The following is a 14262-nucleotide window of genomic DNA, read 5'->3' as shown; positions in this document are numbered from 1 at the left end:
TATGCCAGAGATACTTCTAGAGGATACTGATCATCACTTTTCATTGTAAGCATGATAATGTCTTCTCCTAAAAACCAAGGAAAATGTTTAGAAACAATTGTTTTAGGGATATTAGAAGGTTAGCTCTTTCATTAAAAGGAAAAAAGATGAAGAAGGCAAAAAGATGAGAATTGAAGGCAACAAACTATTGAAGATGAAGATAGGGGAGTGGTTTTAAGTCAACCAGTGTAAGAAAAGGCTGTATTCCTTTTTTGACTGCTATGAGCCTATCTCCAGCTTTCTCAGGTCTATAAGAGACATGTAAATATCAGTATCTAGTTCCAGGAGACACAGTATATGGCAAGGAGGAAAAGAGCTCTGGCAGGCATTTCAGAGGCCTAGGTTGGGTCCTGGTACCACACCTAACCCATGTGTGACTCTGAGCAAGTTTCCTCACCTTTCTAGGCCCCCATGTGTCCTACTATAGAATTGGGGCATTAGACCAGATCACTGGTTCTCAACAGAAGCAGAAGAGCCCCTAGGAGATCATTCTAGTTGTTAGAATGATTGGGTGGGAGCCAAAGATGACAGCCATCTCATAATGCAGAGGATAGTCCCAATGAAAATGTGTCTCTCGGGTCTCACACAATTTTAAGTGTCCCATCAGAGTCTCTTATAGGGGAAAAGCCTAGAGCCTATTTCTGAGTCAAACCAAATTTCCTTTTCATTATAATCCAAAGTATTTAGTTTTTTGCTTATATCTAATATATACTGAATGTACCAGTTTTCATGACCATGCCCTCCAGCCCCTTGGAATGGTTTCTGAGCATTTGCATATTGAAATAGATATTATTTTAAATAATTACCTTTTAATTTCTCTTAATTATCATATTTAGACCATAGTGCTACTATTTCTTATGTGTATGGGTAGGGTAAGTTACCCATGGATTTCATTTCAGGGTGGAAAAGGGAGCATTTCAAAGTACTTGCTACAACAAGAGGGTGTGTTGAGGCTCATGGGACAGAGGACCCCTGGATGGGACAACCTCCAAGTTGTCTCCTGCAAAAGCCCCCGAGCCCAGGATCTATCACCTCTGCGCAGGGCTTGCAGACTCTGCCGGGCATGGCGGTGCAGCTCCTCCACGCAGGGTGGCCTTGTTGCCGGGAGGAAGATGTTCCGCTGTTGGTGCCATGGGGCACGGTAGTACACACTCAGCTTACTCTCAATGTCCAGGTTGGAGACAGCTGCAAGACAAAGAAAGAAACAGGGCATTGTCCATCAGTGGCTTGAAGTTGTGCTTTTGGCCAACCGTGGGGTGGGGAAGAGGACAGAAGTAAAGTCTGGGTGGAGAGGAAGTCCAGACTACTACATTCACATTAAGAAGTAACTCAAGACTGGAGAAAGATTTGGTGTTTATGGTACTGATAGGGACAACCTTTGGCCCTGGGCTAAGGCATGGATACTCCAAGACACCAACTGTCTACTTATGACCAGCTAATTTCCTCTCCATACCTTCATTCCTCACCTTTGGCACAGTTGCTCAACACTGACAATCCCTTGGCCAGCATGCTTGGGGGTGGAAATAGGAGTCCTACTTCTGAAAAATGTGGAGGAAAGCCTCAGAGATGAATGGAAAGACTATCTCAGCTTCAGCCCTTCTGGCCGCAGGGCCTCAGAGCTGTAGTTCTGTACTCTGCCCCTGCTGTCTGCCTGAACTTTGGCCTATACCTTGCCCTGCCTCTGTCTCTTGTGGCCCCATCCCCAAGGTATCTTTATCATGCCCTCGACCTACCAGCTCCATTGCCTGTCATCTTTCAAAAGCATCACTCAGTTTCCTTGGTTTCATCCAGGGGTAAGCATATGCATTAACCATCACAGGGATAATGAGTATTAAGAAAGGGAAACTGCAGATGCAAGATGAGTTCTTGCAACTCATCCAATATATCAAGGAAGGAAGGCTTCCTTCCCCCAAACACAGGATTTAACCCACTATCATCTTCTTCATGTACACATGGAGCCTAGGATGGAACTCTCCATGAGTTAAAGAGAAATTCTGCTAGAAGCAGATGTTAGGAACCAGAAGGATTTTTACTAAGAACTGGCTGCACAGAGGACCTCACAAGTACCTGGGTAGCCTGTCAGCCTCGGGAATGGCAAGAACTGGCCCAGTCTACTTTACCCTCCAGACCCACCATCCATATCTAGTCTCCTATCCTGGGCCACCCCACTCCTCCCATCTTCCAGTCTCATCTCTTTCCACTCTGGTTCAGCAACGGTGGATTGTCTCTAAAATCAGGCTCTCCCTGCACGCAGAAGTCAACTCCTACCCAGTGGGGCAGAGGTCATTACCAAAACCAGGAGAAGAGGATGTGAATTCATGTGCTCATGACAGCTGGGAGAATGGACAGAACAGAAAGTCTGTCTGTGGAAAGAATGGGCAAGAAGCCAAATGGGCAGTCCCAGAAGTAGAGGGACTTCTGAGCACCCCTTCCCTTAGGCGCGTCTCTTCAGGAAGGTGGGAGCCAGGCTACAGAGCTGGGCCAAGATGTCTCAGAGGTAGACCAGAAGACTCTTTTCCAGCCCTTTATTCCCTCAGCACTGCTGACCAGAGGCTTAGGGTGGTAACTTTTGACAACACCTCAGAAACCAGGTCAAGTGACCATGGCTCTTCAATTGTTGTGTGGAGAAAAACTGAGACCTTGCTATTTATTTTAATGTTGGTCTGAAGAAAAGACTCATCAGAAGTGCTTGTCAGAAACACAGATTCCTAGGCATCAACCTAGACTCTGAGTCAGAATTTCCAAAAGAGAAGCCTGGTAATCTGTATAATGTGAAAAGTTATGTTTATCATCAGGCAGGTTTGAGAAACACAAAATATCTTCTGATGATGCCTTAGGATCTTGTAGGAGTGAAAGTTGGGCAACATGAGGGAAGGGAAGAGACTGCTGAAAATGGAAATATCCATCCACTCATGGAACATTTCCAAGAAGCTCTTAGTCTCAGGCATAGCTCTAGGTGTTGGAATACAGCACAGAACAAAACACACAGGAATCCCTGCCCTCATAAAGCATTTGTTCTCTGGCTTTGTGCAAAATGGTTTCACTGCGATTCTGCCTGGACACAATAGGTTGGGAGCAATGACACTGGCAGACTCTTCCTGTTTTGGTATTATACAGTTCCACAGGGATGGTCTCAGACATCAAGACTTTAGAGGCCCTGAACACCAGAAAGGTTATAGTCCTCACTCCTCCACCTCCACCTTTCTGCAGTAGGTAATCCCAAATTTCAGAATCAATTGGCATATCATAAAATCAGAGTAAAGATGTTCAGCAAAATTATCTTCCCTCATTATTAAATATTAAATATCAAGTTACCTGAAAAAAGCATTTTTTGGTGCCCGTGCTTTACTGATGTCCTATACAGATTTCTACTGTGCTTGTTGGGCAAGCCAATGCTGAGTTTCTGGGCTGCTAAACTCTGCCTGCTGCTTGGGACTGTGAATTCACAGATGCAAAGAATAATGCATGAGTTCCAGCATGGGCAGCCTAGTCTTGGCTCCTGAGAAGACCAACCCTCACAATGACAGCCTTCAGGGGCAGGGATCCTCACCTTTTTCTCTCCAAAATCTTTTTCTTTCTCCATTGAGAAGCTATATTGGATTTCTGCCACATATTAGCAGGTGAGTATTTCACTCATCAGTTGCCACCATGCTGTCTGTCTCTTAGACAGGGAAGGGAAGGAAAACTAATGTCTTTGTTCTCAGTGATGTCCTTTGGTCACAGAGCATTAACTAGCATTATGTGTACACTAGAGGTAGGCAGACAGGCACTAACAGAGCTCTTCCAGGGAAAACTGTCCCATTTTCCTTCTTTAAAAAATATATTCCTTTTCTTAAGTAACAGTTCAACCACTGTTGAATCCATTCATTCATGAGCTGCTCCACTGTCATTGTAAGGCTGCCCTGCATCTTCAGGTTCACCATGCTCCCCTTTCCTCCCTTTTTAACAATCTCACCATGGCTGAGTTATGCAAGATAGCAGGCTTAGTGCCCTAGGAATGTTTGTTCTCATGAAAATGGAAAAAAGCAAAGCAAGAAGATTTTTCCTCTGTTTATTTGGATACATCCACAGGCCACTGTATGATAGGCAGAATTTCAGAATGTCTCCCAAGATTCCTGCCTTCTTGTGCACATGCCCTGTATAATCCCCTTCCCTTGAATGTAGGCAAAAACTGTGACTTATGTTTCATTACAAGGCAAAAAGGGTTTTACAGTCCATACTCAATTGACTGAGTTAATCAAAAGAGAGAGTATAATCCTGAGTTAATGCTTAAAAGAAACAAGAAGCAACAGAGATGCTCTCCTGTTGGCCTTGAAGAAGCAAACTGCTACGTTGTAGAGAGGGGTATGTGGCAGGGAATGGCAGGTGGCCTCTAGGAGCTGAGGGCCTCACTCCTACAACTTCAAGAAACTTAATTCTGGCAACAATCAACGAACTTGAAAGAGAATTCTGGGCGTCAGATGAGATGAGATGAGATGAGATGAACCCAAATGACACTGATTTCAGCCCAGTTAACCCTAAGCAGCAGACCCATTTAACCCATACCCAGAACTCTGACCCATGGAAATTGCAAGATAATAAATGGGTGTTGTTTTAAGGTGCTAAGCTTGCAATAATTTGCTATGCAATATTAGAAACAATAAAAAATTAATTCTATTAGTCTGTTCTCACACTGCTAATAAAGATATACTTGCAACTGGGTAATTTATAAAGGAAAGAGGTTTATTGGGCTCATGGTTCCACATGGTTGGGGAGGCCTCACAGTCATGGCAGAAGGCAAAAGAGGAGTAAAGTCACATCTTACATGGTGGCAGGCAAAGAGAGCATGTGCAGGGGAACTCCCCTTTATAAAACCATCAGATCTCATAAGATTTATTCACTACTACAGGAAAAACCTGGTAAAAACCAGCCCCCATGATCAATTACCTCCCACCAGGTCTCCCCCATGCCTCTGGGAATTATGAGAGCTGCAATTCAAAATGAGATCTGGGTGGGGACGCAGGCAAATCATATCACTAATAGATACTCTCACTACTTTATCTACTCCTCTAGAGTCAGTCGCTTGCTTTGTCTTGTCAACTCCTCCCCTCTGTTACTGCTCCTCAAGAAAGGGGAAGATAATGGCAAGGCTTACAGTAGGAAATAAGGCTCTATGTGTCATTTTTATTCTCCACAGCAGGAAAAAGGTTATTTGGACATATCTCCCTCATCTAAGACTGTAAGCTTTTGTGGGACGCTCCAACCATATGCCAAGTTTTAAGCCAGATGCATTACATTAATGATATCATGGTAATCTCACACAACTCAAAGAAGAAAATATTGACCCCGTGTTATAGATAAGGAAATGGAAACTCAGAAAGTAAGTAAATTTGCTAAGTCATTCACTTGGTAAGTAGAAGATCTGGGATCAGAAACCATCTCCTTTTAGCTTCTAAGCTGCCACTCTTTCCCAAACCAATATTGAAATCAGTTTCCCTAAGCTAAGGGTGATGCAGCAGGGGAAGGAGAATGGGCCATCTGCCACATAAGAAGGATCCACTGCTTTTCAAAATAAAGTGAAAAGATTCAGAACTGCTACTGTCTGTATCACCCATACCATCAGGTGTAACCAAGAACTGAGTGACTTCCAGAAAGTACCCAGCAGGAGGTTGGGAAGATGTGCTCTATTATACTAGAAAGACAAATAACACCGCAAACAGATAACCGCAAAACCAAACTGCTGAAAAAAAAAATGCCATCATAGGAAATGTCCACAGGGCAGTGAAAAGTCTTTATAGACTGACCTTAGTTCATTCCCTTGTCAAACACTGGAGATAATGGAATTGTCTAGATCTTGATTCAATAGTGATGTATTGGAAGGATGGATATGTCATTGGGGTCCTCTGAAATGAGCTGACTTAGACATTAAGGAAAACTAGTGGCTGCCACTCTCTTGGAAAGACCGGACCTGTTTCTAAGAGCAGGAGGAGGCTTGGATTTAGGAACTATTGGGAAGGGGTAAAAATCAGGAACAAACCTAGTCTTGCCCCAGCCTCTCCAGCATCTCCCCTGCCTTGCTAGGGGTGCTACTCATTGATCCTCTCTTTTCTAGCCTCATGAGCACCCCACTCCCTTACAGCTTTATGCCCCCTGGGAGGAGTGCAGAGTGCTTATTGTTAGCCTCTCTTCCTAGAAAGCCTCTTTACCTCACATCCCCACCCCTGCACTGGCTTTCTCCCCTGCTACTCCTTCTTAAGAAGGCGGAGGTGACAGCTGAGATAAAACTTTGGCTGCTGCATATGAAATTTTCAGAAAAATGCACCAAATGACTCAGAAATGGAATTTGTATTCCTTCAAGGGAGGGAAGAAAAAATTTTAAATGTTCTCAGAGTGCCTTACAGACATACTTAGCCACCCGCACCTTGCTAATCTTCTTCCTGCTCTTCTACCATCACAGCCACTCCCAACACACTGCTTTGTGGGCAGGAACACATCCCTCCACAAATCATCCATTCTGGTGCCCCATGACAGAGAGGAGTGTGCTGGCATATTAATCAATTAATAAGCATCTGAAATTGTCAGTGTCACAGATATGTAGCCTGTTTGCTCCCTGGGTCCCTGCTACACTGAAGCCAATCATCAGCAGCCATCAGCTTGGTAAGCAAAATGGGAAATCTCCCTAAGGTGTCTGTTGCTGCTGCCCAAGTGCTCGGATCTGTTGAAAGGATGGGAAGGGGATTTCACCAAGTGAAACCATTAATTCTTGCCTGCCCTTTATTTCTTGGTAACCATCCCCTTGCCCACACTGCTTGGCAGTTTGGAGGAAGGAACAGGGTAAAGTACAAGGACAGCAAGGACTACCAAGGCTCCGGTCACCTGCAGAGCAGCCCAAAGCCAGAGCCAGTTTCCCAGAGTCTTTCCTTGCTGGGCTTCCTTTTCTGTAGAACCACAATAATTCAGATTTGTTTCCCACTGTAGAAAAAGTGTCTAATGTACACCTCTCACCATCAGAAATATCTAGGTTTCCTAACAAATTCCAGCATCACAAAACATTCTAACACTTACAGAACAGGAGAACATATCTGTGTGTTTATTTATGCGCTAAAAGGATCTAGAACAATGTTTCCCATAGAAATAGTTTCCCCAGCTTCTAAAACAAGACGGTGCTTCATACCAGGAAGACTGTTTAATTATTAGTGTTACCATTGTTGTTTTAATGTCCAACATCCTGTGAAAAGACCAGTAGAAGCCTGGGTTCTAGTAGCAGTTCTGCCACCATGTGACATTTTGCAAGTCATTGAACCTTTCTAGGACCCATCTTTACCAATGAGGAATTTGGACTTTTTGATCTCTGAGTCCTGTGCTGTCCCATTCTGGCCTGTCCTGCCCTCCATTTGATGCCAGTCATCAAAACCCACCCAGACTGTAATGGCAAGATGGGCTGGTGGAAAGAGCCTGGGCTCTGGGATGGAAAGATGGATCACAGCATTGGTGTGATCCAGAGCAAGTTCTCTATGAAAGGGAAATCACAGAGCCTTCTTGCAGTGGTTCAGGCTCCAATTAAGTAACAACATCCTCGGCATGTGTCACTGCTTAATAAATATTAGTTCCCTTTCCTGGGCTGAAAACAAAAGACTGGGAGGCCGGGATCAGGGTCCAAGTTCACAAGAGGAAAGTCTGGAGCTCTCCAAGTTTCTTTTTGCTTTATTTTGCCTGTCTTCTTGTTGAGTGAAGTATAAACAAAGATGAGGCTACTAAAGATCACTCTTTGAGGGTCTCATTTCTGGAAACTGGAAAGAAGACTGCCCACAACTGGGGAGCCTGTGACCTCTCTGACAGGTTCAGTGTCCCCAAATCTCTGCCATCTGTTGACTTGGACAGCATTTAGTGTAATGATTTGGCATTTCTAACTCTCTGAAGCAGTAGCAGAGTTGCAGTCCTAGACATTTTCCTTGGCAGTAGTTTGTAATTTACTTGTTTATCTTCAGGTCATTCTGCTGCCATGTTCTACACCAGACACTTCCTCCAGAATGTAAGCACATAGTCATCTGTCACAGCTCAGCTATTGTTTTAAGAAAACTCCTTCAGGCATCTAGCAGAGTCATTGGATTCTACTGCTGGAAGGGACCTTGGAAATTATGGAGTTCTGTTTTGTTTTTTTTTTAAACTGCAGGGCATCACCCAATGGATTAAGAAATCCATTTAGCAAGTCAAGACTAGCATTTTTAAAAACAATGAAATAAAATAGAGCAGACTGGAAAATACCCAAGTGCACTGTATGCAGTGTTGTTTGGTGAAGGTATCACTTGGGTCATATATGTGCATGTGTGTGCATGTGTGTGTTTGTGTGTGTGTGTGTGTGTGTATGTTTGCTGGGTTGTGATGTAAAAATATGTTTCTTATGCTGAGTAGCAGTCAACACACTGTGAAAGCCACTGTTTAGGCCACTCCTTTCATGTACTGTTGAGAAAACTGAGGTTCAAATATTTGACCCGAGATCACAGAGGCAAAAACCAAAACCAAGGTCTTCTGAGTCCAGGCCCATGCACTTCCCTCGGCAGCCTCTTCCTCCCTTGGGGATAATCAACCTAGCTTCTGCACCCTTCATGTCTGTAGGTCATTATTTGCTACCTTTCACATTTATCAGATTGTCCTTTGTGGGCGGGGGATGGGGGGGACACTTCTCACCTGTGAATAGTACACATTCCATTCATTTTCATTTTAAAATTCCAGGTGTGCTTCAGCTCAGGGAGCAATAGTTGAGATGAACCAGCCACAGAAGCCAGGGTTTGCCCTGTGTTCCTTTACAGAAGGACACACTAGCCAAGAGCTGCTCTGAGGGGACTATGGCTGCAAGAGAGGACCCTGCCTATTTATCAGTAACGACTATGAGCCACTTTGAGACTTAGTATATACATATCATCAGGGAAAGATGACATTGATGGAAAACCTTTGTTACAGCAGTGGAAATGCACACAGTCCCCTTTCTTCCTTCTTGTTAAATATACAAAGCTGAGTATTTGATGTACCTAGGTATTCAGTATATGAAATATCTGAACTCCTTTCCTTCCCTGTGTTCTGTCTCTTTTGCATTCTGAGCTTTCCAGAACAAATAACTCAGAAGAGAATTGGATCAGGGAAAAAGGAGAGCCCAACTTGGTCACCTTGGTCGGCTTGTGTATCTAGAATGCCTGCACTGTTTGCCATCTATCTACCCTCCAAGTCTTGTCTTCAACAAAAGCCTTCTACCTCCCAACCCCCAAGCTACTGGGGCACTCACTGTTTCCCGCCTCTTGTTTTTACTCCTCACAGACTATCTTAGATTGCCATACACATCTGCAGCCACATCTTTATGCCCCTGACAAGAGGAGTCACAGTTTATACTTCTTGAGACCCCTGACAATGCCAGGTACTGTCCCATGTAAATTCTCAAGGAAATGTGTTTGATTGCTTTTCTTGCTTGTTAATGACTCCCTGTAGACTTTAGCAGGGAAATGAAATTGGCACAAATAGCTCAAATAGCTCAAGTGGGGTTTTGCACCAACTATGGGTTTCATTTATCCACAGGATTACAACAGAAGAAATTTAGATTCTATATAAAGAAGGAATTCTCGATCACAGGGGTCTAGAGAGGGGATGGATGGCATTATCAAAAGAGGTTAGGGAGAAAGGGTGGAGACAGGAATGTGGTTTAAAAAAAAAAAAAAAAAGAAAAGTTGCAGAGGTAGAAAAGTGAGTGGGGTAGAGGACGACCTTAGCGAGAAAGTACACATTCTAGAGCCTGAGGATATTTTAGAAGAGCCTCTGATTTATAGACGGCAGTAACTCAGATGCAGTACAAACTTGATTTTACAGGGGAAAAAATGTATTAGATAAAGTTGACATGTCCAGCAGCTCTGGGAGTCTGGACCTCCATTCAAACCCACTCATTTGTATTGAGCAGCTACTTTTGCAAAGCTCTGGGCTAGGAACTAGGGGACACACAGATGACTAAGACAGGGTCCCTGTCATCCAAGTGCTTGTGATGTAGTATTCATTCATTCATTCTTCCTTTCTTTCTTTCATTCAAGCATTTATTAAATTCTATTATGTAGTAGTGAAAGGGCTACAAAGATTAAAATACAGTTCTCTCTCTCTCTCTCTCTCTCTCTCTCTCTCTCTCTCTCTCTCTGTTTGATATGGTTTGGATGTTTGTTCATACCCTAATCTCATGTTGAAATGTAATCCCCAGTGCTGAAGGTGGGGCCTGGTGGGAGGTGATTGGATCACAGGGGTGGTTTCTCATGGTTTAACACCACCCCCATTGGTGATGCTGTCACACTAGTGAGTTCTCATGGGATCTGGTTGTTTAAAAGTGTATGGCACCTCCCCCAACCCCTCTCAGTCCTGCTCTTGCCATGCAAGATGCCTGTTCCCGCTTTGCCTTCCACCATAAGTAAAAGCTCCCTGAGGCCTCCCCAGGAGCAGATGCTGCCACACTCCCTGTGCAGTCTGCAGAACCAGGAGCCAATTAAACCTTTTCTCTTTGTAAATTACCCAGTCTCAGGTATTTCTTTATAGCAGCGTGAGAACAGACTAATACATACATTCTCTTTCTCTCTGTCTCTTCCTCTCTCTCACACACACACAGAGTCACTCAAAAAGTCTAGAAGAATAACAACAAAAAATACTCCTAATCCTGTCACCAAAGGCCACTGTTAGCATGCTAGCATGTTTCCAAGCAGTTTTTTCAAGTACATTTCTAAATAGCTGAGATATAGCATATATACCCTATTGTATACTGCTTTTTAAAAATAAAAGAATTTGGCTGAGCATAGTGGCTCACATCTGTCATCCTAGCACTTTGGGAAGCCAAGGCGGGCAGATCACTTGAACCCAGGAGATCAAGACCAGCCTGGGCAGCACAGTCTCCTCAAACAAAACAAACAAAACAAAACAAAAACTCAAAAATTAACTTGATGTGGTGGCATGCACCTGTAGTCCCAGCTACTCATGGGTGGCTGAGGCATTGAGGCTGGAGGATCTCTTGAGCCTGGGAGGTAGAGGCTGCAGTGAGCTGAGATTGTGCTACTGAATTCCAGCCTGGGTGGCAGAGTGACACCCTGTCTCAAAATTAAAATGAAATAAAATTAAAAAAATTTTCCTTTGTGAATCAAACTCAATACTTGTTAATAGCTGTATAATGTTCTACCACATAGGTGTATTGTGGTTTATTTACCCGTTCTCCCAGCATTGGACATTGGATTAGCTCCCAGTTAAAACACACACTACAAGGAATATCTCTCTTCAAAAACCCCTGTCTAGGCCACATTCTCCATGTGATTGTGAGTATGCTATGGGCCAGACTGGAGATTTTGCCATCCTTAGCATGAACAGGGCGGTTTTTTCCTTGGCCAGTTTGAACAGAGGCTATCAAGACACTGCTAACCCCAGAGTCCAGCTCCTTAATCAAAGGATGGGGAGAAGACTAGCATCTTAGATGTACACATGACCTAGTGCTTGATATATCTATCGGCAAGGTACATCTTTTTACAAACACCAGATACTAAGGTGGCAGTCACTTGGCAAAGCTAGAAATTGTACTGTTTAAGCCATCATTCCATGGAGCACACAATAGGTAGAGGATTCATATTTGTTCTTGTCAAAATGTACGATCCTGCCTCAACAATGCTGATGGAAATATTTGTTGTTAACCAGGAATCATCATTGTATGTGAGGCTGTATGTATACAAACCACACCATTGGGGAACTAAGAAGGCTGCCCTCGAAGACAGACCTAAATATTAACATAATAGTTTAAAGTGGACCTTCCCAAACTAGAGTATGCATAGGAATTACCTGGAAACTTCATTAAAATCTTGATGCTGTAAGTCTTGGATGAGATCTGAGAATCTGCATTTCTAACAAGTCCCCGGGTGATGCTGATGTTGCCAGTCAGTGGACCACAGAGGCCCAGGTAACAAAGTAGGTATTAGATTGAACCATATTAAACTGGTGATATTCAACCATCTTGACCTTAAATAACTATCTCAATAGTTCAATTTAATAATTAGTTCAACTCCAAGGTTAGCTTTACCAGAAGGGCTACTGTGCTCTTAGATAGCAGTAAAGTGCTTGCTTTCCAGCAACCTATACTAAAAATGACCAGCCTATCACCAAGTCATGAAACATTTGTGCCAGTTTTCAAGGCTTCCATGCCTGAGCTTAAACCAGAGTAGGAGAAGTGGGAGCTTGACTCAATCCTTACTTCATCAGCCCCACACCCTCTGAAGAGACACTGTCAGTGTTACAAGTTCGCAAACAAGTAAAAGTGTAGAAAAAATAATACTGATCAGAAATGAGGAATTTGCTCTTTCAGGAGAGTAAAACAAATAGTGAAGAAATACTTCCAAGATTATGGGTTTAACAAGGGTTGAAAATAAAACTCCTTGGTGAATGACACAAATCTGTTTCTATTATTCGAGACGAACCAGGTGAGGCTGATTACAGGGAAGACTGTATCATCCTTTAGTACTCAGTTTCTTGAAAGCAGGCTCTCCCCATGGGAAAATAGAGAAGAGAGGAGGCAATGCACCCACAAAGATGAGTATGACATGTTAAAGTCCCTTTACTCCTGCCAAACTAAGATGAGATGTCGTAAACATGGGTGCCTCTGACATGCCAGGGAAGAAAATGGAGCTGGAGTGGGACAGGCAGGTCAGAAAAAGCATGTGAAAAACACCTTTTTATTCAAGAAACGATGCACTCAGCGACTGGATATAAGAGGGAAAGAGTTCTATTTTTCAATATGGTGCATGGAGCCTCTTCTATCCTCCTGGACAGATGCTCTTGGCTTGGTTAGATTGTGAAGCAGTAAGGTAATTAGTACATGACATCCACTTATATATGCTAATAAATCCCTTCTCCTAGGTGGAGGTTAGTCCCTTAAAATCTACTTAGAGAGCATCAGTGATGATGAAAAATTTAAAATACTTACAAAAGGCCCTACATACCACCTCCACTACACTTACTTAGAATTATTGCTTGCTAATTAGTATCTTTGCAGATAGAAGAGAAGTGATGCTCTTTATTGGACCAACAAGGAAGCTATAAATACATAAGCCTGCAAGCCAAAAGGCATTCTTTTCCAAGGACATTTCTACCCCAAAAGCCTATATATTTGTAATGAGTTATATGCTCACTATAACAGACATGGCTAGATGAGTGGCAAATACTTAACCCATAATGGATTCATTCTCGTGTCAGAAGAGATGGGCTCTCTTGTGACTCAATTTGCCTGAGTCTAGCTGAGTCTGCAGAGGTATCAAGGGAGGTATCCTAGGTTCATCCTGCACATTTGCTGGCCTAGACCTGGAATCAGCCCTTTCTTTAAGAAGCCCTGACTCCTCTCAGAGGGAACAGGCTTTAGAGACCACACTGTGCATGGTAGGGGTATTCATTGTTGCTAGGTTGTCATTGGTTCTAGGCTTCTTCAGTAGATAGGACTAGAAAATATGTAAGTTTAAGAAGGTGAAAATAAATCATGAGTTTAAACCATTATTGCCAATTCAAATCCAAGATTACAGATTTTATTTTAACTTCCTTGATTTTATAATTGATTTCTTTTCTCTTGTGCTGAAAATCGTGATTCCTAATGACAGTGGCATAATTACTTATTTGAATAGTTGCAAAATGACTACAATAAGACAACATAATTCCATTTTAGATTTCTTTTTGTTTTTCATTTGTCATTAGGATATTTTCTACTAAAAATGTACAGTAAAGGGTACTTTGTAAGTCACATGAAATGATTGAAGGTGTTGAATGCAATGATTGCTAAGGTCCTGTGTATTCTTTGGGTACATAAAACGAGAAAACTGTGAAACGCTCCTGGCCACCCCATTCAGATGGATCTAGTTCATAAATAACTAAAATTCATCTAAAGTTCCTGCATTTTTAATTTCCAGTTTATCTGAGAAAAACATAAAGCCCTCCTGCCCTTTAGGTTCATCTGCTCCGCATGTTGCAATATTTCGAAAAGTAGGAGCTCCTCCCCTTCCTTCCTTGACTTGTGAACTCTGCCACTAGCCCTCATAGGAGCTGGGCTTGCTTTGTTGAACAACAGTACAGGGAAGCCCACACAGTGATGAGGAGAGCCTTTGATCTCCAGAAGACTTGAAAACTCAAGTCTGGAGGTCTTGGCATTTATCCCAGAGATCAAACACACATGTTGACACCTGCAGGGAAAAGGGAAATATGAACTAG

At 42.9% G+C, this 14262-nt stretch overlaps 1 protein-coding gene across 5 annotated transcripts in view; it reads right to left on the bottom strand.

Moving 5' to 3' along the window:
* Positions 1-14262, bottom strand: part of NHS (NHS actin remodeling regulator) — a 354624-nt gene that overhangs the window by 47553 nt on the left and 292809 nt on the right. For all 5 annotated transcript variants that reach the window (XM_074391672.1, XM_074391673.1, XM_003924136.3 and 2 more), the window contains exon 2: positions 1072-1224. In XM_074391672.1, coding sequence (XP_074247773.1) covers positions 1072-1224 — 153 coding nt within the window. The remainder of the gene's footprint in view (positions 1-1071; positions 1225-14262) is intronic.

Source organism: Saimiri boliviensis, chromosome X, assembly GCF_048565385.1.
Source record: "Saimiri boliviensis isolate mSaiBol1 chromosome X, mSaiBol1.pri, whole genome shotgun sequence".
Classification (NCBI taxonomy): Eukaryota; Metazoa; Chordata; class Mammalia; order Primates; family Cebidae; genus Saimiri; species Saimiri boliviensis.
The sequence above is the reverse complement of the archived record's forward strand: the minus strand, read 5'-3'. Positions and strand labels throughout refer to the sequence as shown.